At 43.1% G+C, this 25,252-nt stretch overlaps 1 protein-coding gene across 1 annotated transcript in view; it reads left to right on the top strand.

The window, feature by feature from the left end:
* LOC138962782 (excitatory amino acid transporter-like) overlaps positions 1–24,628 on the top strand; it is a 99,526-nt gene extending 74,898 nt beyond the window's left edge. Inside the window, exons 3-11 of the mRNA XM_070334740.1 lie at positions 1,506–1,642; positions 9,521–9,719; positions 10,313–10,523; positions 12,313–12,569; positions 14,613–14,739; positions 19,086–19,319; positions 19,818–20,012; positions 20,566–20,700; positions 22,654–24,628. Coding sequence (XP_070190841.1) covers positions 1,541–1,642; positions 9,521–9,719; positions 10,313–10,523; positions 12,313–12,569; positions 14,613–14,739; positions 19,086–19,319; positions 19,818–20,012; positions 20,566–20,700; positions 22,654–22,861 — 1,668 coding nt within the window. The 5' untranslated portion in view covers positions 1,506–1,540 and the 3' untranslated portion in view covers positions 22,862–24,628. The remainder of the gene's footprint in view (positions 1–1,505; positions 1,643–9,520; positions 9,720–10,312; positions 10,524–12,312; positions 12,570–14,612; positions 14,740–19,085; positions 19,320–19,817; positions 20,013–20,565; positions 20,701–22,653) is intronic.
* Positions 24,629–25,252: the final 624 nt, after the last annotated feature.

Genomic DNA, 25,252 nt, shown 5'->3' on the forward strand with positions numbered 1-25,252 from the left:
AAAATAAAACAAAGTTAATAAGATGATAAGCACTTTTAGCACAGAGCTATTTATTTTCTATATGTTTTACATGTATGTTAAGTATTGATGTCCTGTTTGTTTGTGTTGAGATATGTTGCTCAAGGTTAAATTCTGAAAGCAAATATATATATAACACTGTCATTTGCATTGTTTAGAACTTCATGCGTTAAACAGTGGTAATCGATAACACGGATAAAAGCCCGAAGCGTTGGCGTTGAAACACAGAATTTGCATTGAGGTATTTGATTGCGGGAGTCGGAGAATAACGTGAAACATCAAAGCCAACTAATCATAATTTGTAAATTAAATCGTCACATGGATATGTCATGTTGCATGTGTATACAATGTGTTGCCATATTTTTATATTGCCATTATAATGTGCATAAAAGGACGGCGAAATCTATCACACATTTGTCTACACACAGCATGAGAAACTCATCATGCATAAAAACAAATTTGAAAAGCCTGATATTATTTGTGCACAGTCGACTTTCCGAAGTCTGCTTCACGAAGCTCGCTTGCTGCACGACGCTTTGGCACTGACTTTTTTGGTAAAAAGTCTTTGCAAAGATAACTTCGGCCTCAATTCCGGACATCCATATTAGCCTCATGTTAATATGGCCAAGTCGACTTCGCGAATTCTACCGGCACGGTTGGCCTAGTGGTAAGGCGTCCGCCCCGTGATCGGGAGGTCGTGGGTTCGAACCCCGGCCGGGTCATACCTAAGACTTTAAAATTGGCAATCTAGTGGCTGCTCCGCCTGGCGTCTGGCATTATGGGGTTAGTGCTAGGACTGGTTGGCCCGGTGTCAGAATAATGTGACTGGGTGAGACACGAAGCCTGTGCTGCGACTTCTGTCTTGTGTGTGGCGCACGTTATATGTCAAAGCAGCACCGCCCTGATATGGCCCTTCGTGGTCGGCTGGGCGTTAAGCAAACAAACAAACAAACTTCGCGAATTATACTTGACGAAGCTCGCTGCACAAAAGTTTGGCACTGAATGTTCGGTAAAAAGACTTCGCGAGGTCAAGTTCGGGACCAATTTAGGGGAAGCCGTACTAGGCCTGGCATTAATTGCATGGCGAAGTCCATTTCGCAAAGTCTACTTCACGAAGCTTGCTGCACGAAACTTTGGCACTGAATATTCGGTAAAAATAAAAAAAATTTAAAAAAACTTAGCGAAGTAAACTTCGGGCTCAATTAAAGGCATATGTACGCGCTCCCGTGTTTACAAAGTGTAGTTTGCCCATAATCGATGTCAAACGCACCATAAGACCATATAATGACGATATGTCACCATGCGCGGACCATAATACATGCATTACAGCTTGTTCTAGCCTCTGAAAAAGTGAGGATGTCAACAAAGCCGCGGTGTTAGCTCCCTTGCATCAACGTTACATGTGTTGCCAAATCTATAAATAGGACGATCCAGATCAAAATGAAAATTAACATATCTCAACATTGAAGGGGTCCTGTGTGTTCCAGGAGTAAGGGGGCGCAGCTAGAAGAGCGCCATCAAGATGTCTGGGGAAGAGCAGGGAGCGAATGACCCGATGGTCAGCCCCCGGGAGCCCGTCACACGATTCTCCTACAAGGGTCCTGCTGGTCGCTGCTTGTCTAAGGTAAGATTTCTACACCCACGCGTGTCCTTAGGGGCTCGCACGTAAACGCACTCAGGGATGCACGTATGCACGCACACGCATTCACACACGCACGACCAAGCACACACTCACACACACACGTGCGCGTGCGCCCACTCACAGTTTTCCCCCTTCACATGTCCTCTACCAATACACACACATGCACGCACGCACGCACACACACACACTCACAAACACGCACGCACGCACGCACGCACGCACGCATGCACAATCCATCTCCCACTTAATGCCGTTCTCCGTACACACAACCTCACACTAACCCTACTGGCAGATGTGCAACGAGTTTGAATTTGCATTTAAATTCTTTAGACAGCACTGATAAGTACACCCTCCTTCACACTCTGTTCCATTGAAGCAGGTTATAATACTTCACAGCGTTCCTACTGAGTTCACACCCACACGTTATCGCATTCTTGCCCGTATGCACCCAACAGAGCTGTCAAGCATCTTCTTTGATCAGTTAGGCCCGAGATACACACGCCAGCTAATGTGTACGCAAGTGGTTGTATGGAACATCTAATAATGTGATGGTATCGCATTCCTATACTCGTGCACTCACATAGATGTCAAGCATTTTCCCTGATCCATTAGGCTTGAGATACACAATCCAACTAATGGAACATAAAATTATTGTATGCTTTGCCCCTGTGCACCCACAGAGATGTCAAGCATCTTCTTTGATCAGTTAGGCTCGAGGTACACTATCCAGCTTATTTGTATGCAAGTGGTTGTATGCATCATATTGTATTAAATGTTGTTGTCTTCGTCCACCCACAGAGCTTTCAAGCATCTTCTTTGATCTATTAGGCTCGAGATACACAATCAAGCAAATTTGAATGCAAGTGGTTGTATGGAACATAGTGTATGGTTTATAGCATGTTATTTTATTCAACGAAAACTGAGTAAAAAGAAATGCTAATATGTGATCTTAATTAATCGTTATCTCATGGCATAAGTTCACAACCCCGAACGAAACCGGACAGCTTCTCTGTTCATACATATACAATTGCTAAATGAAACATGCCGATCCAAAGTAAACGAGATCAAAGCACTACTGAGAAGATCAAGTAAATAGAATTATAACGATCTCCGCGGAACTTTCTTTTCAATGCAGAATGCAATTCGCCATATGAAGGGTTGCATGAAATGTACAACTTCCTCGTTGCACGATGTACTGGCTCGAATCTTATGCACCTTTGCTGAGTAATGTATCTTCTGCCTTACAAGAGGATTGCTCTCAAGTTACAGCAGCCACTCTCAACTTCTTTCTTTCTTTCTTTCTTTCTTTCTTGTGAAAATGAGATATTAGGTTTCAAGATGCGCTTGGATACCACTGTTGAGAAAATATGCTTCGTAAACAACTTAAGAGTTTGTAATCATTTTATTTCGTTGTTTCACATTGACGTGGTAAAAAAACAAACTTCAAAATGTTTAAACTTGAGTTTATTATTTTTTTAAGATTACAAGTAATAAAACACCGTCCTCCCTTATCTGTCTCCAAGTTTACAGACGTATTAAAACTTTTTTTTCTCACCATATCCAATTCCAATAAACGCCAAGCTTATTTCATCCGTGATTTATGTCAGAAAGTAAAACATCCGGTTCTGTTTTATTCATTTTTGCACCAAGGATATACAATCGCCTTGTTTGTGTGTTTTTTGCATTGTAAAACAAGTTATTATATATTTAATTTTTTTCAACGGAACGATTTATGTGAATACTAGATGAATACCCGCTTCGCCGGGTACGGCTTCGCCGGGAAGAAGTAGAGCCGAATACCCGGCTTCGCCGGCGCACCGTACGAAGGAAGGGAGATAAACGCGCAAAACACTGGAGAAGATAAGGAAGAGTTACTGGGAATGGATGTACAGAAAAACCAAAATCGGTTCAGCGCTGTGCGCTGAGAGCACGCACGTGTTCAAAATTTTCCACGATTGTGTCCGGGGTCTACCTGAATATGCCCACCAAATTTGAAGCAGATCCATCGAGAACTTTGGCCGTGAATCGTGAACACACAGACAGACAGACATACACACACAAGCCGTATATAGATATAGATAGATAGATAGATAGATATTGATTGAACAACCTGCATTCCTCTCTTTATTGTTCTTGTATTTCTTTGTATTTTTTATTTTTTTATTTTTTTTTCATGTACCCCCATGGGGTTTCTAAAAATAAAAATTTGACTTGACTTGACTTGACTTGACTTGGTTGTCCTCAAACGTGAAAGACATCGTTTGCGGGTCTTGTGAATGTTTTAAAGAGCAGATGATAAAAACAGTTGATCATATATCTTTCAACAAAAAAGCTCTCCTTTGTGTGGGTTTGTGATATATTCTGTTGTCACATATATTCCAACACCTTCCGAACTCAATGCACCTTGCTTGCAAATTTGAAGAAATAATCAAGAGCCCGGATCAAGAACTGGAACGCCAACTGCGCAGAGTGTAAATGATTTGTTAAATTTATGTTGAATGTGACACCTAGCTATGTTAATCTGTAAAATTACTTCAGGAAAAAATGTCCATTCGTACATTATGCATCCTCGTACTTTATTGATTTTTTGTATGTGTCCAACTGAAAGATGCTCTGATATCACGATACTGATTTTGTGTATGTGTCCAACTGAAAGATGCTCTGATATCACGATACTGATTTTGTGTATGTATCCAAGTGAAATATGCTCTGATATCACGATACTGATTTTGTGTATGTATCCAACTGAAAGATGCTCTGATATCACGATACTGATTTTGTGTATGTGTCCAACTGAAAGATGCTCTGATATCACGATACTGATTTTGTGTATGTGTCCAACTGAAAGACGCTCTGATATCACAATATTGATTTTGTGTATGTATCCAAGTGAAAAAAAGATACTCTTATTCTACACTGAAAGGATGCACTTATTCCACGCGATTGAATTTTGGTATGTGTCCAAGTTAAAAAGATGCTCTAATTTCATGCTATTGATTTTTTACCAACTCTCCAAGTTAAAATGATGCTCTTAGTCGATGCTATTGGTTTGGGTATGGTTCCAAGTAAAAGGTTGCTCTTTTGTCACGTGAAAGCCTGAACAGAACTTCGACAGTGAACTGGACCGTGTACGCCGGGCAGAGAGCACCTTTAAGAAAAGAGACACCCTCGCGCCCCCTCCCCCCCACCCCCACACACAAAAAAAAAAAATCTTTCAACAAAACGCTCTCTTCTGTGTGAGTTTGTAATGTATTCGGGTGTCACATTTTCTGACTCCCGCCTGACCTCAATCCGCTCTGCTTGTAAACTTGAACACAAAAAAAGAATTATGCTTTTTTGATTGGCTTCATATCTTCCCCTCCTATGATATATTGGAGCTCAATCGCTATCATATTTCACACTTTGCACTTGTTTTCGTTTTGCTGAGGCGAGAGAGAGACAGAGAGAGAGAGAGGGAGAGAGAGGAGACAGAGAGAGACAGACAGAGAGGGGTTTGGACGGAGGAGATAGATTACTTGAGATAGATAGACAGACAGAACGACTGGAGAGACAGACAGAGAGACAGACAAAGATTGACATAGACAGAAAGACAGAGAGTCTCTCATTCTCTCGTTTCCCACCGTCGAACACCTATGGATACAATACTGTAATGCAATTTACAATGACAACCGCAAAAGTATACAACTTTAAATAAAAACAGCACAGTAATATATGATGTATGAGCCTCAGCACTTTGCAGCACATTTGGATGCACCCCCGTAATACAAGTCACAAGGATAAGCGCAACGATGATTTTAGATAAAAACAGCACGATGATAAATGATTCATGAGCCTCATCATTTGCAAAAACCTGTGGATACATCACTGTAATACAATTTACGAAGACAGCCGCAAAGGTATATAATTAAAGATAAAAATACAGCACGGTACTAATTATATGATTTATGAACCTCAGCATTTACAAGCTTCTTTTGATAGCATATAGTACACAGTATAGTGAGCTTACAATGACAACCGCAAGGGAATAATTATACTTAAACAGAGAAACACCACAAGGGTTATACGATTAACGAGCCATAAAACTAATTGAAATGGAGTCCTGACTATAGAGAATTACCATGGAGTCATTGTTCTTGCGGGGGTTTATGAAACAGCTTGTAGACATGGTTGTGCGATCAACAATCATTGCTTCTTTACGACAGAATGCCCCCGCCAGGTTTTTCGGGAACTGCAACAGTACAGAGGCCAAAAACAATATCTCCAGTCTACTGTGATCATTATTACATACAAATAAATGAATATGTCGGAATAATTTTATTCAACTTTTTTTGGTTCTAATTAGTGGGGTTTGCTTCGGGTTTTTTTTGCTTCTTTGTTTGTTTGTGTACATGTGTGTGTGTGTGTGTGTGTGTGTGTGTGTGTGTGTGTGTGTGTGTGTGTGTGTGTGTGTGTGTGTGTGTGTTTGTGTGTGTGTGTTTGTGTGTTTGTTTGTTTGTATGTAACTGCGAAAAGTGAAGAAAAACTTTACGTCGATAGATAAATACGATATGTCGAGAACATGGATCTGAATGGGGGAGGAAATGTTCATTTACTATGCCATTAATAATGAGGCAAAAATCAACAACCTACACACACAAAAACAAGTCAACAATATACCGAATCCACTGCTTGGTTTATTAACGAAGGCTTGCACCAAAGAACACGTGACCAGCCAAGAATGAATTCGTCTGGCTTAATTAATCCATTTTCTACATCTTGAGAACATTCTTGAAAGAGCCGTATATGTCTTTTTGTTCACCATGCAAGTAAAATTAACATGCAATCTTGCTCTGAAAAAGACTTTCTTTCTGCAAGCAAATGATCGAGAAATGTTCCTCTCAAAATGAGGGTGTGACAGTGCCGCCTCAACTTTTACATAAATTGCTAACAAGTCTAACCCCTGTCTGCTACGGCGTTAGTTTCTTTCCAGCTGTTTGCTTTGCGACAGCGATTGGTTTTTAAATAGAGAATCAAACAAACAACAAATCCTTCAGTTCATGAAGAAAGAAAAGCCAAAAACTGTCTTTGCACGTTTAGAAGGAAGAACAAGTCGCGTAAGGCGAAATTACTACATTTAGTCAAGCTGTGGAACTCACAGAATGAAACTGAACGCACTGCATTTTTTCACAATGACCGTAGTCCGCCGCTTGTGCAAAACGGAGTGAAACTGACGAGCCTGTTTAGCGCGGTAGTGGTTTCGCTGTGCTGCATAGCACGCTTTTCTGTGCCTCTCTTCGTTTTAACTTTCTGAGCGTGTTTTTAATCCAAACATATCATATCTATATGTTTTTGGAATCAGGAACGGACAAGGAATAAGATGAAATTGTTTTTAAATCGATTTCGGAAATTTTATTTTGATCATAATTTTTCTGATTTTACTTTTCAGAGCTTGTTTTTAATCCAAATATAACATATTTATATGTTTTTGGAATCAGGAAATGATGTAGAATAAGATGAACGTAAATTTGGATCGTTTTATATAAAAAAAATATTATTACAATTTTCAGATTTTTAATGACCAAAGTCATTAATTAGTTTTTAAGCCACCAAGCTGAAATGCAATACCGAAGTCCGGCCTTCGTCGAAGATTGCTTTACAAAAATGTCAATCAATTTGATTGAAAAATGAGGGTGTGACAGTGCCGCCTCAACTTTTACAAAAAGCCGGATATGACGTCATCAAAGACATTTATCGAAAACATGAAAAAAACCTTCTGGGGATATCATACCCAGGAACTCTCATGTAAAATTTCATAAAGATCGGTCCAGTAGTTTACTCTGAATCGCTCTACACACACACAGAGACACACACACACACACACAGACAGACACACACGCATACACCACGACCCTCGTCTCGATTCCCCCTCTATGTTAAAACATTTAGTCAAAACTTGACTAAATGTAAAAACGTACGGCTCAGGAAAAAATAAAATGCTGGTATTTATGGCATGCACGCTGTGGTGGTTGGATGGTTACCAAGACGATAAATCAGGGACGACAGGAAGCTAGACTTGAGGCGAGAAATGACGAGATTACCGTCAGCTGACGTGTCATTTACCATCTTCACCCACAACTTAGGCATTCCATAGCGAAGTAGACAAAGCTCAGGCCAGAGAGAAAAATGTGTCAAAGGTCATTTTCGTGCAGTTTTCATGGTCCCTCTGCACTGTATGAGTGGGTGTTGGGGAGAATAGGTGGGTGATAGAGGATGTGTGTGTGTGTGTGTGTGTGTGTGTGTGTGTGTGTGTGTGTGTGTGTGTGTGTGTGTGTGTGTGTGTGTGTGTGTGTGTGTGTGTGTGTGGTTTACATATCAAAAACCTTCGAAACGTCTTGTTATTGTTCTATGAATGCGATACCCAATATTGTTTTTATTTAATGGTGGGTTTTTTATCCGTCCTATTGCGATTTCTTTTTGTATTCGTGAGACAGGACTATCAAAGGCAGATTTCTGTTTCTGAAGAGAAAAGATTGATCGAATGTTTGTTATTGTTCTTGAACTTGTCTTCATGTTGTCAACTTCATGACATATCTCCAAATGACGACATGATATGTGCAGACACTGCCATGGTGCAAGACGAATTTGCTGCTCGTACTCACAGATAATATTCAACAAGTCGCGTAAGGCGAAATTACTACATTTATTTTAGTCAAGCTGTGGAACTCACAGAATGAAACTGAACGCACTGCATTTTTTCACAATGACCGTAGTCCGCCGCTTGTGCAAAACGGAGTGAAACTGACGAGCCTGTTTAGCGCGGTAGTGGTTTCGCTGTGCTGCATAGCACGCTTTTCTGTGCCTCTCTTCGTTTTAACTTTCTGAGCGTGTTTTTAATCCAAACATATCATATCTATATGTTTTTTTAATCAGGAACCGACAAGGAATAAGGTGAAATTCTTTTTAAATCGATTTCGGAAATTTAATTTTGATCATAATTTTTCTGATTTTACTTTTCAGAGCTTGTTTTTAATCCAAATATAACATATTTATATGTTTTTGGAATCAGGAAATGATGTAGAATAAGATGAACGTAAATTTGGATTGTTTTATATAAAAAAAATATTATTACAATTTTCAGATTTTTAATGACCAAAGTCATTAATTAGTTTTTAAGCCACCAAGCTGAAATGCAATACCGAAGTCCTGCTATCGTCGAAGAATGCTTTACAAAAATGTCAATCAATTTGATTGAAAAATGAGGGTGTGACAGTGCCGCCTCAACTTTTACAAAAGGCCGGATATGACGTCATCAAAGACATTTATCGAAAACATGAAAAAAAAACCTCTGGGGATATCATACCCAGGAACTCTCATGTAAAATTTCATAAAGATCAGTCCAGTAGTTTACTCTGAATCGCTCTACACACAGACAGACACACACACACACACACACACACACACACACACACACACACACACACACACACACACACACACACACACACACACACACCACGACCCTCGTCTCGATTTCCCCCTCTATGTAAAAATGAGTGTACTAGTTTTTTGAACTTGTGTCCATGTTGATGATGTCTTTACAAATGACGACACTTGACGACAATGACGACCGTGTTTGGCGTTGCTCTTTGGCGTCATCCTTGCGTTTGCCCTGATGACGTACCTGCAAATGACAACAATGATGTGTGCAGACGCTGCCATCGGTGCAAGACGAACTTTCTGCTCGTACTCACAGATAATATTCATAAAATGAGTGTTCTAGTTCTTGAACTTTTTTCAATGTTGATGACGTATTTACTCTGTGGCGTCATCCTCGCGTTTGCCCTGATGACGTATCTAATGATGACGTCATGATGTGTGCAGGTGCTGTCATGGTGCAAGACGAACCTGCTGCTCGTGCTTACTGTGGTTGGCGTGATACTTGGCATCATCTTTGGCTTTGCCCTGCGCGCTGCAGAACCGTCTGTAGACACCATCATGCTCATCGACTTCCCAGGAGACATCCTCATGAGGATGCTCAAGCTCCTCATCCTGCCCCTCATCGTGTCCTCTATGATCACTGGTAGGTGGGATTGTCTGCCTGCGGGTGTGTGCATGTGTTGTGTACTAGGTTTCGATGATGATGTTGGTGGTGGTGGTGTATGTGTCTGTGTCTCTGTCTGTGTGTCTGTGTACGTTCGCGCGTGAATGCGTGCGCGCGCGCGTGTGTGTGTCTGTGTGCGTTTGCGCGTGAATGATTGCGTGTGTGTGTGTGTGTGTGTTTATGCGTGTGTGTATGTGTGTGTGTGTGAGTAATGATGTACGTGGGGGTGTGTGGGTGTGTGCGTGTTCGTCCTTGTGTCTTTCTGTCTGCGTTTTGCTGTTACAGGGGTCCTGATTTGGCCTGTTATGGTCCGCTGGACCCGAAAAGCAATAGCTAACTAACTAACTAACTTTGCTGTTACATGTTTGGTTGTTGACATCGCGCATTGTTCGTCAAGCTGTTTCTTTTCACTGGTTGTTTGGGTGTACATGTTTTTGGGGTTTTATTTTATAATAATATGGTAAAGAGGGGACGGTGTTCTTACGACATTTTTTTAATGAGAAAACATTCTGTGCTCCGTAGCTTATACTATACAAATCAATCAATCATTTATAAAATAATCTTCATTTCAGGCTTGGCTAACCTGGACGCTAAGAACTCAGGGAAGATGGGTCTGCGGGCCATCGTGTACTACTTTTCCACGACCTTCTTCGCCATCATCCTGGGGATCATCCTGGTGGTCTCCATCCACCCTGGGGATAAATCCTTCAAGGAGGGTGTGGTGCTCAAGAAGGAAGTGGAGAAACCGCCCACCTCGATGGACGCCTTCCTCGATCTCATCAGGTCAGTTGAAAACCCCTTGACTGATGGAAGGATTTAATTAAATATTGTAATTAATCAAATCATAGCATGCAAGGCATAACAATCAGATCAAATCTGAGAAAAGTGTTCTGCAGTGAACACCCTGTGTCTGACGTGTCCGAAAACACCTCCGCGTGGAGGGGTTTTGCAGCCAGCGCAGTGAAGATAAAGAGGGAACATTTTCTTTGCTCGCGCAGCAGCAAGCAGGATGTCTCTGGACTGTGAAGGCAATCATCTTGCTGCGCTTCAAAGCGCAATATACAGCGGTTGTTTATCTTGTCAGACTATTACTTTTTCATCATCGCAGTAATCGTACCTCATACGCATTGTGACAGTCACCAGGTAAAATTGAATTCGGGTACAGGGGATGACAGGTACCGAGATGCCTGACTCAATTTCTTCGAATAAGTGGTTAAGGTGTCTCATGAGGCCAACGGTAAAAGTAAATTCAGGTACGGGTGTTAACACGTACCCCTATTGAGAAGCCTGACTCGATGTATTCGAATTAGTGGTAAAGATGTCTCATTGGGTCAATGGTAAACTTAAAAACAAAACGTCTTCCCGGACAACCTGCTGCAGGCCTGCTTCCAGCACACGAAGACGGTCTACGCCAGTCTGTGCGTGTATCGGTATCGTATATCATTAACCATCTCCGTGTTACAACAGGAACGTCTTCCCGGACAACCTGCTGCAGGCCTGCTTCCAGCACACCAGTCTGTGCGTGTATCGGTATCGTATATCATTAACCATCTCCGTGTTACAACAGGAACGTCTTCCCGGACAACCTGCTGCAGGCCTGCTTCCAGCACACCAGTCTGTGCGTGTATCGGTATCGTATATCATTAACCATCTCTGTGTTACAACAGGAACGTCTACCCGGACAACCTGCTGCAGGCCATCCTGAACTCAGGTCAAAATGAGTTCGGCTCATTCTCTCCCTGACAGGATGCCTTGAGTTAAACCGATTTTTTTTTTTTCCCCCTATTTAGAGCTTTTGTCGATAATGATTTTTCATGGTGTTTTGTAATTTTTAAATTACAAAGGAATTCATATGTAAGACAGTTTCAAGCGAGCTATTTTTCGCGGCTGTATTTACTGTGCAAACAACTCTAAATATGGCAAAAGTGTCACGAGATAATCAACCGTTTGGTTTCGGCACTCACTGGAGCAGACGATGTTTTCTGTAACCAGTTGACAGTGATGAAACCATATATTACGGTCTCCTTCCGGCAGCAGTCCCAAAATTTCGACTTGTTTTGACCTTAGAACGATGTCTTTATCATAACTGTGAAGAACAGAACGGAGATCACTGTCGAAGTCGGGCAATCTGCAATCATTTTCGTCTCGCGAACGCTGATCTCAAATTTAGATCAGTGCTCGCGAAAACCATATGGGAGATAACTCTGTATTTTTGTTTTGATAGATTCGGGTAGGACTGAAGCGTCCGGTCAGGGAGAGAATGAGCCGAACTCATTTTGACCTGAGTTCAGGATGGCTGCAGGCTTGCTTCCAGCACACCAGTCTGCGTGTATCGGTATCGTATATCATTAACCATCTCCGTGTTACAACAGGAACGTCTTCCCGGACAACCTGCTGCAGGCCTGCTTCCAGCACACCAGTCTGTGCGTGTATCGGTATCGTATATCATTAACCATCTCCGTGTTACAACAGGAACGTCTTCCCGGACAACCTGCTGCAGGCCTGCTTCCAGCACACCAGTCTGTGCGTGTATCGGTATCGTATATCATTAACCATCTCCGTGTTGCAACAGGAACGTCTTCCCGGACAACCTGCTGCAGGCCTGCTTCCAGCACACCAAGACGGTCTACGCCAGCGACGGATACATCATGCCCGACGGAGACCTGCCCGAGAACGTCTCCAACGCCATCAACGTCACCCTCGCCACGACCACAACCTCCACCATCCTCACCACCGTCAACGACACCAACGCCACCTACATCATCGTCAAGGAGAAGGAGACCAAATGGATCCGTACCTTCCCCATGGCGGATGGAATCAACGTCTTGGGTGAGATAATTGTGTATGGCTCAATACCGGTTTGCCAGTTGTGGGTTCATTCTTTTTTATTGGAAAATTGACGGACGCCGTGGCACAGTGGATAAGCTATCGACCTTCTGATCGGAAGGTCGTGAGTTCAAATCCCGGCCGCGGCCGCCTGGTGGGTTAAGGGTGGAGATTTTTCCGATCTCCCAGGTCAACTTATGTACAGACCTGCTAGTGCCTTATCCCCCTTCGTGTGTACACGCAAGCACAAGACCAAGTGCGCACGGAAAAGATCATGTAATGCGTGTCAAGAGTTCGGTGGGTTATAGAAACACGAAAACACCCAGCATGCTTCCCGGCGGATGCTGCCTGAATGGCGGGGTAAAAACGGCCATTACACGTAAACATCCACTCGTGCAAAAAACATGAGTGAACGTGGGATTTTTATTCCATGAACAAAGAAGAAGACGATTGATAAAAGAAAGAAATCTGTACTCATCTGGACAAGGACAGCAAATACGAAACTAAATCAAATGTTCGCCAATGAAGCCTTCTTGATGACTAACAAACAAACAAACAAAAACCACACAGGGAAACAGAAAGCAAAAGCAAAGCAGCACGGAACGCAAAAGGTACGAGCACAAGATTGAGGGTAGCTCAGATGGTAGAGCACTGGACTTGAGATCGGAAGGTCGCAGGTTCGAATTCGGGCCGGGACGGACACGGGTCAACTTTATGTGCAGACCCAGAGACGGAAGCCATGTCCCACCCCCGTGTCATCACAATGGCACGTAAAAGACCTTGGTCATTCTGCCATAAGTGCAGGTGGCTGAATACACCTAAACACGCAGACACCTGGGTAGCGCGACTCCGTTGCTGCTAGCTTTCCACTGGGAGGAAGCGACCCGAATTTCCCAGCGATGGGACAATAAAGTAATGAAAATGAAAAATGAAAATGAAAAATGAAACAAAACGCAGCATTCTTTTCGGGTTTAAACATCGTTTGCAAAACTGCATTTTGTCTTGGTTCATTTGCATGCAGTCTTTCAGCTTGGTTTTACACCCTATGCTGTAATGTTTTGGGGTTGTTCTATGGACAAACCAACGGACATAAAGGGTGAGGTGCAACAGTCGTTTATTCGGTGACCACCTGGCAGGCTTACCCTTCGGAAGTATATCAGTGCGCATGACTGAATCTGATGCAAACATAGAACCCCGATAGCACATAGGTACCGTATATGCAATGAACTGGTCAAAGGGAGACAACAGCATGCTAGCCATTATATATGTCTGCACAAGAACGAACTTTTTCCCGGTGATTTCGTCATAGCAGCGGTAAAAAAACAATTACACCGCCAGTCTGTGTGTGTATCTGTATCGTATATCATTAACCATCTTCTCTCCGTGTTGCAACAGGAGCATCTAAAGGGGCACGACTCTGAAAGTGAGTGTGTGTTTAATGCGTCGGGCACCAATAACGCATCTGGAATGTCAATAACCGTGGGTAGTCGGCGAAACTCCAAAACCTATTTCAAATCGCTGAAAATGTTCCCGCGTTTAAGACTGTAATGCTGAACCTTTTTCTCGGTGGGGAAACGGAGACGCCAAAGACTACCTAAAACCTTCGACGATTGCCGAAAATGTTATGGCCATTTCGGCAAATAAACGGAAGAAGAAAATGCATGTCGTATGCATTTAGAGCGCTTACTTCCCTTTATTTCAGTGTTGTTCATTGTGTGCTGAGCTATATAGTCTTGAGACGAGCATTTGACTTTGCCTTAGCCGCAAGGGTCGGTGTTACTTACACCTCTTCGCATCAGTTTGCCTTAAAGGTAGGGACGAAAGTCAGACAGTTGGCCAGAATAGCGAAATGCATTTTCCTGGAATGAGGGTGCAGTGTTCTGTATATATGAGAGACGCATCAGCCGCGACGGTTCCTGCGCTAAACATTGGCGGGTACTGCTCACAGCCTCGCACACGGCACTGTCAACATCCCCCCTCCGTTAACCTTTGTCGCCACCTTCCATCCTATCCTTGGGCTCATAGGCTAACTATGTCATGTTACAGGTGTCATCACGTTCTGCACGGCGTTCGGCATCCTCATCAGCAACATGGGTGAGCGCGGTAGGATCATGATGGACTTCTTCACCTGCCTCAACGAGATCATCATGAAGCTTGTCTCCATTGTCATGTGGTACGTCGTCTTTTTGATGTGCATACAGTATGCGGTATTTGGTATATCTTTTCCCCCCAAATCGGCGTAGGCTGCCTGAATGGTAAAAACGGTCATACACGTACAATTTCACTCGTGCAAAAACATAAGTGAACGTGGGAGTTTCAGCCTATAAACGAAGAAGAATGTATTTCTTTAGGTCCCTCAAGGAATTCGGGCTGGGGATAGATCTTGGGAAAGATTGCAGCGACAGAATCGCGCTGCCAATGTTTTTCCTGAGTGCATGTATTTGTGTTTTCTTAGCCCAAAGACTTTGGTTGTGCGCTTGAAATCTTTATCCTGCGCATGCGAGCACGCGGGGGTGCTGCTACCGACTGAGCTATCTCTCCGTCTGCGCGCTGTCTTTAAGAGTTTTTGGGGTGTGCGGGGATTGGCTTGGGCGTCGGTCATCGGTCTTTTGCCATATTAATTTTGGAAAAGACCGACACACATGGGTCTCAATCCGTCAGTTGACCGATAGCTATGCAGCAGAGTCAGTCAGCTCGTCTCATTTTGACGAAAAGAAAAACAATGCAACCAACATCATTGGATGGGGGACATTCAGTTTGTTTTCTTAGTCCCGTGGCGGAAGGAAAGGTGTTTTTTTCTTGACTGATTGGTTTGCAAAATGATTGATCGATTCATGGCTGATTCAGTCAATGGACCTCTGGTGGACAAAACCGAAGCCGATCCCTGGGTGTGTATACATGTCGTGCCGAATTCACGTAATTGCCGATTCCGCGTAATGGGCAACATTTTTGCCCATTTCGCGTAATCGGCAAAACGCTGCCCAATACGTGAAATCGGCAGCGTTTTGCCGAAATCGCGTAAACGCCTCTAAAACTTGCCTATTTCGCGAAATCGGCAGCCGATTACGCGGAATCGGCAGCCGATTACGCGTAATAGGCAAGTTGCCCATTACGCGAAATCGGCAATAGTGAGTTTAGTGTGTATGTTTGTTTGTGTGTATGTGTGTGTGTGCGTGTGTGTGTTGTCGTCGATACTGACCATGACTGTGCTAATTTAGCACGCACGCACACACACTCACACACACACACACACACACACACACACACACACACACACACACACACACATACATGCACAGTATACTAGTGATGCAAACGAGGCAAACATTTATTTTCGAAACAAAAGAACGATACTAGGAAAAGATGAACAAATAGATGAACATGAAGAATTACGCATAATTGTGAAAAAGAACGCTCCTCAACAATGCAAGTTAAGCTGCTATTTTCATCTTTCAGTACCACAAACACAGGTTATAGTTTGGCTGACATGCAGTTTGGTAGTAATTTTTATTTGTTTTTACATTTGCTGTTTTTCGGGTGGCAGTGACTGTGGCAGAGAGTGCCGCTTTTTCTACAAGCGCATCTCTTGGAGCTGCAGGATGTCTGACAGGCGCATTTTGCAAACCCCTGACCACCATGGGCGGAATGCTTAGTAGCGATTTTTGTTAAACGGCTGTGTTTGTATCTTGAAGCTTTAGGATTTGACAATCTGCCTTCTGTAACTGGTTTCTGGAATAAGCAGTATTGACGACGCCGTGCTTTGTAGCGATCCTATACGCGCCGTGTTCTGTGATTTTAGACACGACTCCGGGGATATTTCTGGCGTCGAGTCGACCCCTGTCAAACTCAGACACTGGAAGTAGGACACAGTCCCCGACGTTTAGGGAGGGTTGTTTGGCATTGCTTGAAGACAGCATTTGAGCGCTACTTTTTTCTTGGCCAAGTGAAGCCTCCGCTCGGCACGCCCTTATCTTCTTCATGTGTTCAGCAACTGTGGGGTCATCAGATGTATTGTCATTCTCTTCTTCTTGAGATCTGGGATCTGCCTGGGAACAATCGGATTGTGCTGATTCCTCATCTCCAGTCTCTAAATCTGCACTGGCAGCCACATCTTCTTTGTCTACTGCCATAACGTCTTGAGAAACGGGTTCTGTCGCCCCTGTCAACTCTGGTATGGCCATGGCTTTGTCTGTAACTCCCTCTGGCCCTGTCATCTCTGGTACGGCCATGGCCTCGTCATCAACTTCCTCGGCCCCTGTCATCTCTCGTATGGCAGATTCCAGCTCTTCCTCTGTCGTCAGCACGTCTGCAACTTCTTTAGGCAGAAAGGTCTTCTGCAGACCCAATCTCGGTTTTTCCCCAAACAACACCTCGTATGGAGTTTTGTTCTGCAGATTTCTGTGTGGGGATGAATTCTTTTGTAGCTGGACAAAGCGGAGCCCTTCAGACCAGTTACTGGTGCTGTTGTCGATGGTCCACGCTATCAGCATTTGCTTCACATCTGCGTTCGATCGCTCTACTGAACCCTGGCTCTGGGGATGTCGAGCCCGCCCATGTACAATGCGAAGGTTTTGCCACATGTTTTTTAGTTCGTCAACCACTGAAGCAACAGGTTTCACAGGCCGACACAAAACAGTTAATCATAAAATACCGGAAATATTCGCGTACTTATCTTGGAGAATTGTTTTAGTTTTTTCTCGCCTCCGTGCCCAGTGTTGACATGTGCCTCAAGCAGGACGTCGAATAGCTCATTTTGGGTGACGATGTACCGGGGAGTTTCTTGTTGCGTTTTCCGTATCTGCACAATGTCATTATAATTAATTTCAGTTGCATTTACGAACGCGAACACTTACACATTTGTACGTGTGTGTGTGTGTGTGTGTGTGTGTGTGTGTGTGTGTGTGTGTGTGTGTGTGTGTGTGTGTGTGTGTGTGTGTGTGTGTGTGTGTGTGTGTGTGTGTGTGTAAGAGAGATCAACACAAAATGACACATTAACAGACACGTCACACAAACAAACTTGATTGTCAATTGATGCAAAATGAACACACGTGTCGCGGTAGTCGTCTGCGTTGGGCAATGTGTACTTGGAAAACTTTTCATTTTTCATTTTTTCATCAAAACGCGCACGATGCTTGCCGTCCATGCTGACTGTTCCTCTGCTATCAGCAAAATGAAAGCTAAAACTAAAAGTTTAAATTTGGTATTGTTTGTGAGTTTCAATCACTAAGGCCCCTTGTTTGATTGATAATACGGGCACACGAGAACAAGTATTTCCTGAGGTGCTCACAAACCGTTCACTCTGTGTGTGGCTCGTGTTCTTTTCTGTTATACTGTCATTGACACTGTTAGAGGGAGAGAGAGAGAGAGAGAGACAGAGAGAGAGAGAGAGAGAGAGAGAGAGAGGGAGAGAGAGAGAGGGAGAGAGAGAGAGAGAGAGAGAGAGAGATCGACCACACACACACACACATACACACACACACACACGTACGCACGCACACACGCACACTTAAATTGCTATTGCCGATTTCGCGTACTGGGCAACTTGGCCATTACGCGTAATCGGCTGCCGATTCCGCGTAATCGGCTGCCGAATTCGCGAAATAGGCAAGTTTTAGAGGCGTTTACGCGATTTCGGCAAAAACGCTGCCGATTTCACGTATTGGGCAGCGTTTTGCCGATTACGCGAAATGGGCAAAAATGTTGCCCATTACGCGGAATCGGCAATTACGTGAATTCGGCACGACATACACATGCATACAGTGAATTGTTGATTGAAACAGGAATATTGTTTGGCTTCGGCAGTCGACAAAAGACCGAAACTCGAGTTTTTTCGTACAATAAAGGAAAAGGTGTGCCTACAACTGGCTTAAACTTTCAAAAACCGCCGAAACTGTTATCGGCAAACTTCTGCAAAATACATTGGCAAGATCCTGTCTCTGAATTTTGGAACGTTAGCCGTATATATATATATGTTTTTGGATTTATGTCATGTTATTAATAATAATAATAATAATGATTATTTATACGCGCACACCTTCCCAAAGGGAAGCTCGTGGCGTTTACAAAGGCGCTTCATGCATACACTCGTACATAACAATCTCACAACCTTACATTCCACACAATCAACCGTACAAAAAAAATAATAATAATAATAAAACAAGTACAAAATAAAGGATAATAAAGCAAATATCTAACTGTACATTATTAAAAACTCTAAAAGAATATTATACATCGGTGCCAAACATTTTGTACAAGGTGAAGTAACTGCTTCTCACTGATCAGCAGAAAAGGCGGATCGGAAAAGGTGGGTCTTGAGGGAGCTTTTGAACTGGGTCGGGGTATCAGAATCACGGACAGAGAGAGGCAGGCTATTCCAGGTTACAGGGCCGATGTAGGAGAAGGCACGTTGTCCTTGAGTTTTCTTATTGCGTCGGGGAACTTTGAGCATTTTTGTGTCAGCAGATGAACGGAGGGATCTAGAAGGATACTGCAGATACATTTGTTACGGAAATGTTGCAGGTACTCTCCAGTGGGTATCATGTTCCTGATCATTGGCAAGATCCTGTCTCTGGACGACCCGGCCAAGGTGGGTCAGATGCTGGGCATGTACATGGTGACTGTCCTCACCGGACTCATCATCCACGCCGTCGTCGTCCTGCCGCTCATCTACTTCATCGTCGTGCGCAAGAACCCGCTGACTATCTTCATCGGCATTCTGCAGGCCTGGGTTACTGCCCTTGGTACCGCCTCCAGGTGGGTGTGACTATTTAGATGAACGTGTACCTCTGCTTAGATCACATTGTGCATGATCTTTTCTTTCTTTCTTTTTTTTTGTTCTTTTTTTTTGGGGGGAGGGGGGGGGGGGAGTGTGCATCTCTACTTCCTCGATCGTTGTGCGCAAGATCCAATTGGCAGCCTTCATCGGCATCCTACAGGCCTGGGTTACGGCCCTTGGTTTACGCCTCCAGGTGCGTCTTACTGCTACAGTATCTCTCTTTAGATCGAAGTGTTTATGGTTCTTTTTTTATCCAAAATGGGGTGGGGGGGGTATACATCTACTTTGTCTTTCACGTTGTGCGCAAGAACCCGCTAACCGTCTTCATTGGCATTCTGCAGGCCTGGATTACTGCCCTTGGTACTGCCTCCAGATGGGTTTTACTGTTTAAATCAATGTCTTCATATTCATTGAGCAGGCATTTACTGCGCTAGCATCTAACCCATGCAAATGTCAATGTACTTTCTGTGTTGCAGCACTGCCACGTTGCCAGTGACGTTCCGCTGCCTGGAGGAGAACCTCAACATCGACCGACGTGTGACTCGCTTCGTGCTGCCAATCGGGGCCACGATCAACATGGACGGCACTGCGCTGTACGAGGCTGTGGCTCCCATCTTCATCGCCCAGATGAACGGCATGGAGATGACCTTCGGCAAGATCATCGCTATCAGGTGGGTTTTCTCTTACTTTATTATCCCATTGCTAGGAATGTGGGTCGCCAGCTTCCTCCAAGTGGAAAGCTAGCAGCAACAAGAGTCACACTGTCCTCACAGCAAGGTCTTTGTACCTGATTTGTAATGTGTCCATCTGATTTTGGTACATTTTTGTCAAGGCAGTTGTCTCAAGCGTGCGTCATATTGCTTAACCATACTGTGAAAGTATTTAAGGCCACGTATCCATCGTTTCTGTTGCATGGGAACAGTCTGATGGTCGCGTCTACTTTTGTTTGAGCGACAGCTGAGTTAGCGCAGGGCTATTCATTCATGTTGCTAACGTCACGTTGCTATGTTAAATGTTGCCATGTTTCAGTCTGACAGCAATCTCTGCTAAACGGAGCAGCAGCTATCCCTAGTGATGACGTCATGTTGCTATGGTTACTGTTGCTATGTTTCAGTCTGACAGCCACCTGTGCTAGTATCGGAGCAGCAGCTACCCCCAGTGCTAGTCTAGTCACTATCATCATGATGACGTCATGTTGCTATGGTTACTGTTGCTATGTTTCAGTCTGACAGCCACCTGTGCTAGTATCGGAGCAGCAGCTATCCCCAGTGCTGGTCTAGTCACTATGATCATGGTTCTGACGTCAGTGGGACTTCCGGCAGAAGACATCAGTCTCATCGTGTCTGTGGATTGGTTCCTGTAAGTCACGTGAATCACATCCTTTTCTTGTCTGCCTGTTAAAGGCATTAATTTATGTTTAAAGCGCACGAAAATCATGTTATAAAATACTGTTTGAATCGTGGGTTTGGGGTCAGTCTTTGGTCATAAGTAATTAAAGATATAAAACGTCATGATAGCTGGCAATCGTTCAGCTGACATATTGAATGTCTGACGTGCCACTCAGTAAATAGCACCACAGACTGAATCATTCATTTTACGAACAATCGGTCGAGTGGCCTACTCACTGCTGATTTTGGCCTCGGCCCTGCAATCTTATAATGTTCTATTCACAGTGAGGTTAGAAACGAACAATTAAAATACTAAGACATACACATTCAGTGCCAATGCTGTGTAAAGAAGGACTTACAAGAAGAAGGGGTTTTGCATCCAGTTAAAGTTTCTTCACATGACGGACGTGATAGCCTCGTGGTACGGACACCGGCCTTGAAGCTTGACGTTTCGGGGTTCAAATACCGGCTGCGCCTCCTGGTGGATTAAGGGTGGACATTTTTCCGAACCTCCAAGTCAAATTATTGCGGACCTGCTATGGCCTTTTTCTATGTGTACACAAGACAAAGTACTCACAAGCAAAGTATACAGTAATCCATGTCAAAGTTCATTTACTTATGTATAAGACCAAGCACTCGCACAAAAAGTATACAGTAATCCATGTCAAAGTTCATTTACTTATGTATAAGACCAAGCAATCACACAAAAAGTATACAGTGATTCATGTCAGAGTTTATTCACCTACGCTCAAGGCCAAGCACTCACAAACAAAGTATACAGTAATCCATGTCAGAGTGTATTCACCTACGCTCAAGGCCAAGCACTCACAAGCAAAGTATACAGTAATCCATGTCAGAGTTTATTCACCTACGCTCAAGGCCTATTAAGCACTCACAAACAAAGTATACAGTAATCCATGTCAGAGTTTATTCACCTACGCTCAAGGACAAGCACTCACAAACAAAGTATACAGTAATCCATGTCAGAGTTTATTCACCAACGCTCAAGGCCAAGCACTCACAAACAAAGTATACAGTAATCCATGTCAGAGTTTATTCACCTACGCTCAAGGCCAAGCACTCACAAAGTATACAGTAATCCATGTCAGAGTTTATTCACCTACGCTCAAGGCCAAGCACTCACAAACAAAGTGTACAGTAATCCATGTCAGAGTTTATTCATCAACGCTCAAGGCCAAGCACTCACAAACAAAGTATACAGTAATCCATGTCAGAGTTTATTCACCGACGCTCAAGGCCAAGCACTCACAAAGTATACAGTAATCCATGTCAGAGTTTATTCACCAACGCTCAAGGCCAAGCACTCACAAAGTATACAGTAATCCATGTCAGAGTTTATTCACCGACGCTCAAGGCCAAGCACTCACAAACAAAGTATACAGTAATCCATGTCAGAGTTTATTCACCAACGCTCAAGGCCAAGCACTCACAAACAAAGTATACAGTAATCCATGTCAGAGTGTATTCACCTACGCTCAAGGCCAAGCACTCACAAGCAAAGTATACAGTAATCCATGTCAGAGTGTATTCACCTACGCTCAAGGCCAAGTAGTCACAAACAAAGTACAGCGGAAACCCCCTTTCAAGTCCTCCAAAAATCTGGGGAAAAAAAATAGTCTTAAAAGGGAAGGAGTCTTAAATGGGGGGGTCTTAAAATAGGGGGGTCTTAAAATGGGGGGGTCTTAAATGGGGGGGTCTTAAATGGGGGGTCTTAAAATAGGGAGGTCTTAAATGGGGGGGTCTTAAATGGGGGGTCTGAAAATAGGGGGTCTTAAAATGGGGGGTCTTAAAATGGGGGGGTCTTAAATGGGGGGAGTCTTAAATGGGGGGGTCTTAAAATGGGAGTTCAACTGTATACGGTAATTTATGTCAGAGTTCATAGTTCACCTCTTTGACTCTCCAGGGATCGTATCCGCACGTCCATCAATGTGCTCGGCGACAGCTACGGGGCGGCTGTGGTGGCTCACCTGTCCAAGAAGGAGCTGGAGGGGGACAAGCACGCACCCCTCGACATCCCCGAGGAGGAGCAAGGAGAGGGGGACGACATAGAGCTCCGGGAGAACGGCAAGCTGGACGCCAAGACGCCTGAAGGGGATGAGCCCATAGCCTAAACATGGGGAGGCTTGCGTTATAAGAGGAGCTTCCGTTATTAGAGTAGCTAATTAGAGTTAAAGACGCCTGAAAGGGGATGAGCCCATAGCCTAAACATGGGGAGGCTTGCGTTATAAGAGGAGCTTCCGTCTGAAAGGGGATGAGCCCATAGCCTTAACATGGGGAGGATTGCGTTATGGGGTAGCATAATTCCTTTATCAGAGTAACTTAATAAATAATAATGGAGTAAAGGACGCCTCCAGCCCTTCATTTGAAAAAAACCGAGAATGCTTGTTGATAGCTTCCTTTATTAGAGTATTGAATACAAATCTTGATAGACTTAAAGACGCCTGAAAGGGGATGAGCCCATAGCCTAAACATGAGGAGGCTTGCGTGTCAGGGTAGCTTCCTTTATTAGATCAGCTAATTAAATCATAAACGAGTTAATGACGCCTCAAGGGGTTCCACTTTTCATTTGAAAAAAAAGCCAGAATGGTTGTTGGTAGTTTCCTTTATCAAAATGATTTTTTTTAATCATAAATATATATCAGATTTAAGACAAAACTGGAGGTAAAGATTTACCTGCTTTCATAGGGCATTGTTCTTGTTCGCATAAAGAGGTAATAGGGCTGTGCCAAGAATGGTCACGTGAAGAAAGGCTAGCAGCTTACGTCATACAAATGTCAAAACGCTGTAACATTATCATGCATGGAATACACAAAATCCTGTAATAAGCTATGAAAGTAGATTTTTTTTGGACGTCTACTATAATCTCTCAGTTCTTGATCTGAGTTAAATAGACTGCTTCCAGGAGAGAACTAGATTCTAAGATCAGGTACACAGTAGTACCCCGGTGTAACACAAGAAAATTACTCCCACGAAATTGTTACTCCTGAGTAAAAATTTCGTACGAAAATGTTACTCCCTTTACGAAAAAAGCACTCCCCCATTACACAAGAAAATTACTCCCCACGACAGGTGAGTTCCGAGTTAACATTTCGTACACAAATGTTACTCCCCTGACGAATAAAAACGAATAAATTACTTCACCCTAACACGAGCAATTTAACCTCCCATGCCAGGTGTACGAAATTTATACTCCCTTGTCCCCTGTTAGTCTTGGTGGTGGAAGGGGTGGAGGGAGGGTAGCGCGACATTCGTTTGCGCGAGATCACATATTGGCATTATCCCTTCACCCGCATCCCATTTTCGCGTAAAAAAGTAAAAAAAATGGGGAGTAAAAATTTTGTGGAGGGAATCATTTTTTTGTGCCTTGGGGAGTTCTTTTCTCGTACGAAAAATTTACTCGGAGTATGAATATCGTACGAAATTTGTACTCCGGGTAAATTTTTCGTGGAGTAAAAATGTCGTGTTACACCGGCTTGCGTCTTAGTAGTAAATGTGGCAGGGTATATTGTAGATTTGCGCACAGGGGTAAGGTACCTATACTGACAAAAGTTGTGGAAGTGTTTGAATCTCAAGCTTTGAATTCCAAAATGAATTTCCCATGGAGTGAAAACAAATTGCAATGGTGTTTTAGAGCCTTTCAGCAAAGAGGTGCTCATTAATCGAAGTATACGACTTAAGCTTTGATAGGTGTATTTGATTCTGATCATTATGAATGGGTCATAAAATGAATACTTTTGTACATGTTTTCCTGGCATATATAGTCTTCTGATTTTTATCAGCTGTAAGTCTACAAACTTAAATAGATACATTTGATTTTAATCATTGTGAATGTCCATACTAAATTACCGTAGATTAAACTTTGAACAGGATCATCCTTTCATGATGTGTAGTGTTCTTTTTACATTAATAGTCAAGTTTTGACTAAATATTTTAACATCGAGGGGGAATCGAAACGAGGGTCGTGGTGTATGTGCGTGTGTGTGTGTGTCTGTCTGTGTGTGTGTGTAGAGCGATTCAGACTAAACTACTGGACCGATCTTTATGAAATTTGACATGAGAGTTCCTGGGTATGAAATCCCCGAACGTTTTTTTCATTTTTTTGATAAATGTCTTTGATTACGTCACATCCGGCTTTTCGTGAAAGTTGAGGCGGCACTGTCACGCCCTCATTTTTCAACCAAATTGGTTCAAATTTTGGTCAAGTAATCTTCGACGAAGCCCGGACTTCGGTATTGCATTTCAGCTTGGTGGCTTAAAAGTTAATTAATGACTTTGGTCATTACAAATCTGAAAATTGTAAAAAAAAATAAAAATTTATAAAACGATCCAAATTTACGTTTATTTTATTCTCCATCATTTTCTGATTCCAAAAACATATAAATATGTTATATTCGGATTAAAAACAAGCTCTGAAAATTAAATATATAAAAATTATTATCAAAATTAAATTGTCCAAATCAATTTAAAAACACTTTCATCTTATTCCTTGTCGGTTCCTGATT

The sequence above is a fragment of the Littorina saxatilis genome, linkage group LG3 (genome assembly GCF_037325665.1).
Source record: "Littorina saxatilis isolate snail1 linkage group LG3, US_GU_Lsax_2.0, whole genome shotgun sequence".
Classification (NCBI taxonomy): Eukaryota; Metazoa; Mollusca; class Gastropoda; order Littorinimorpha; family Littorinidae; genus Littorina; species Littorina saxatilis.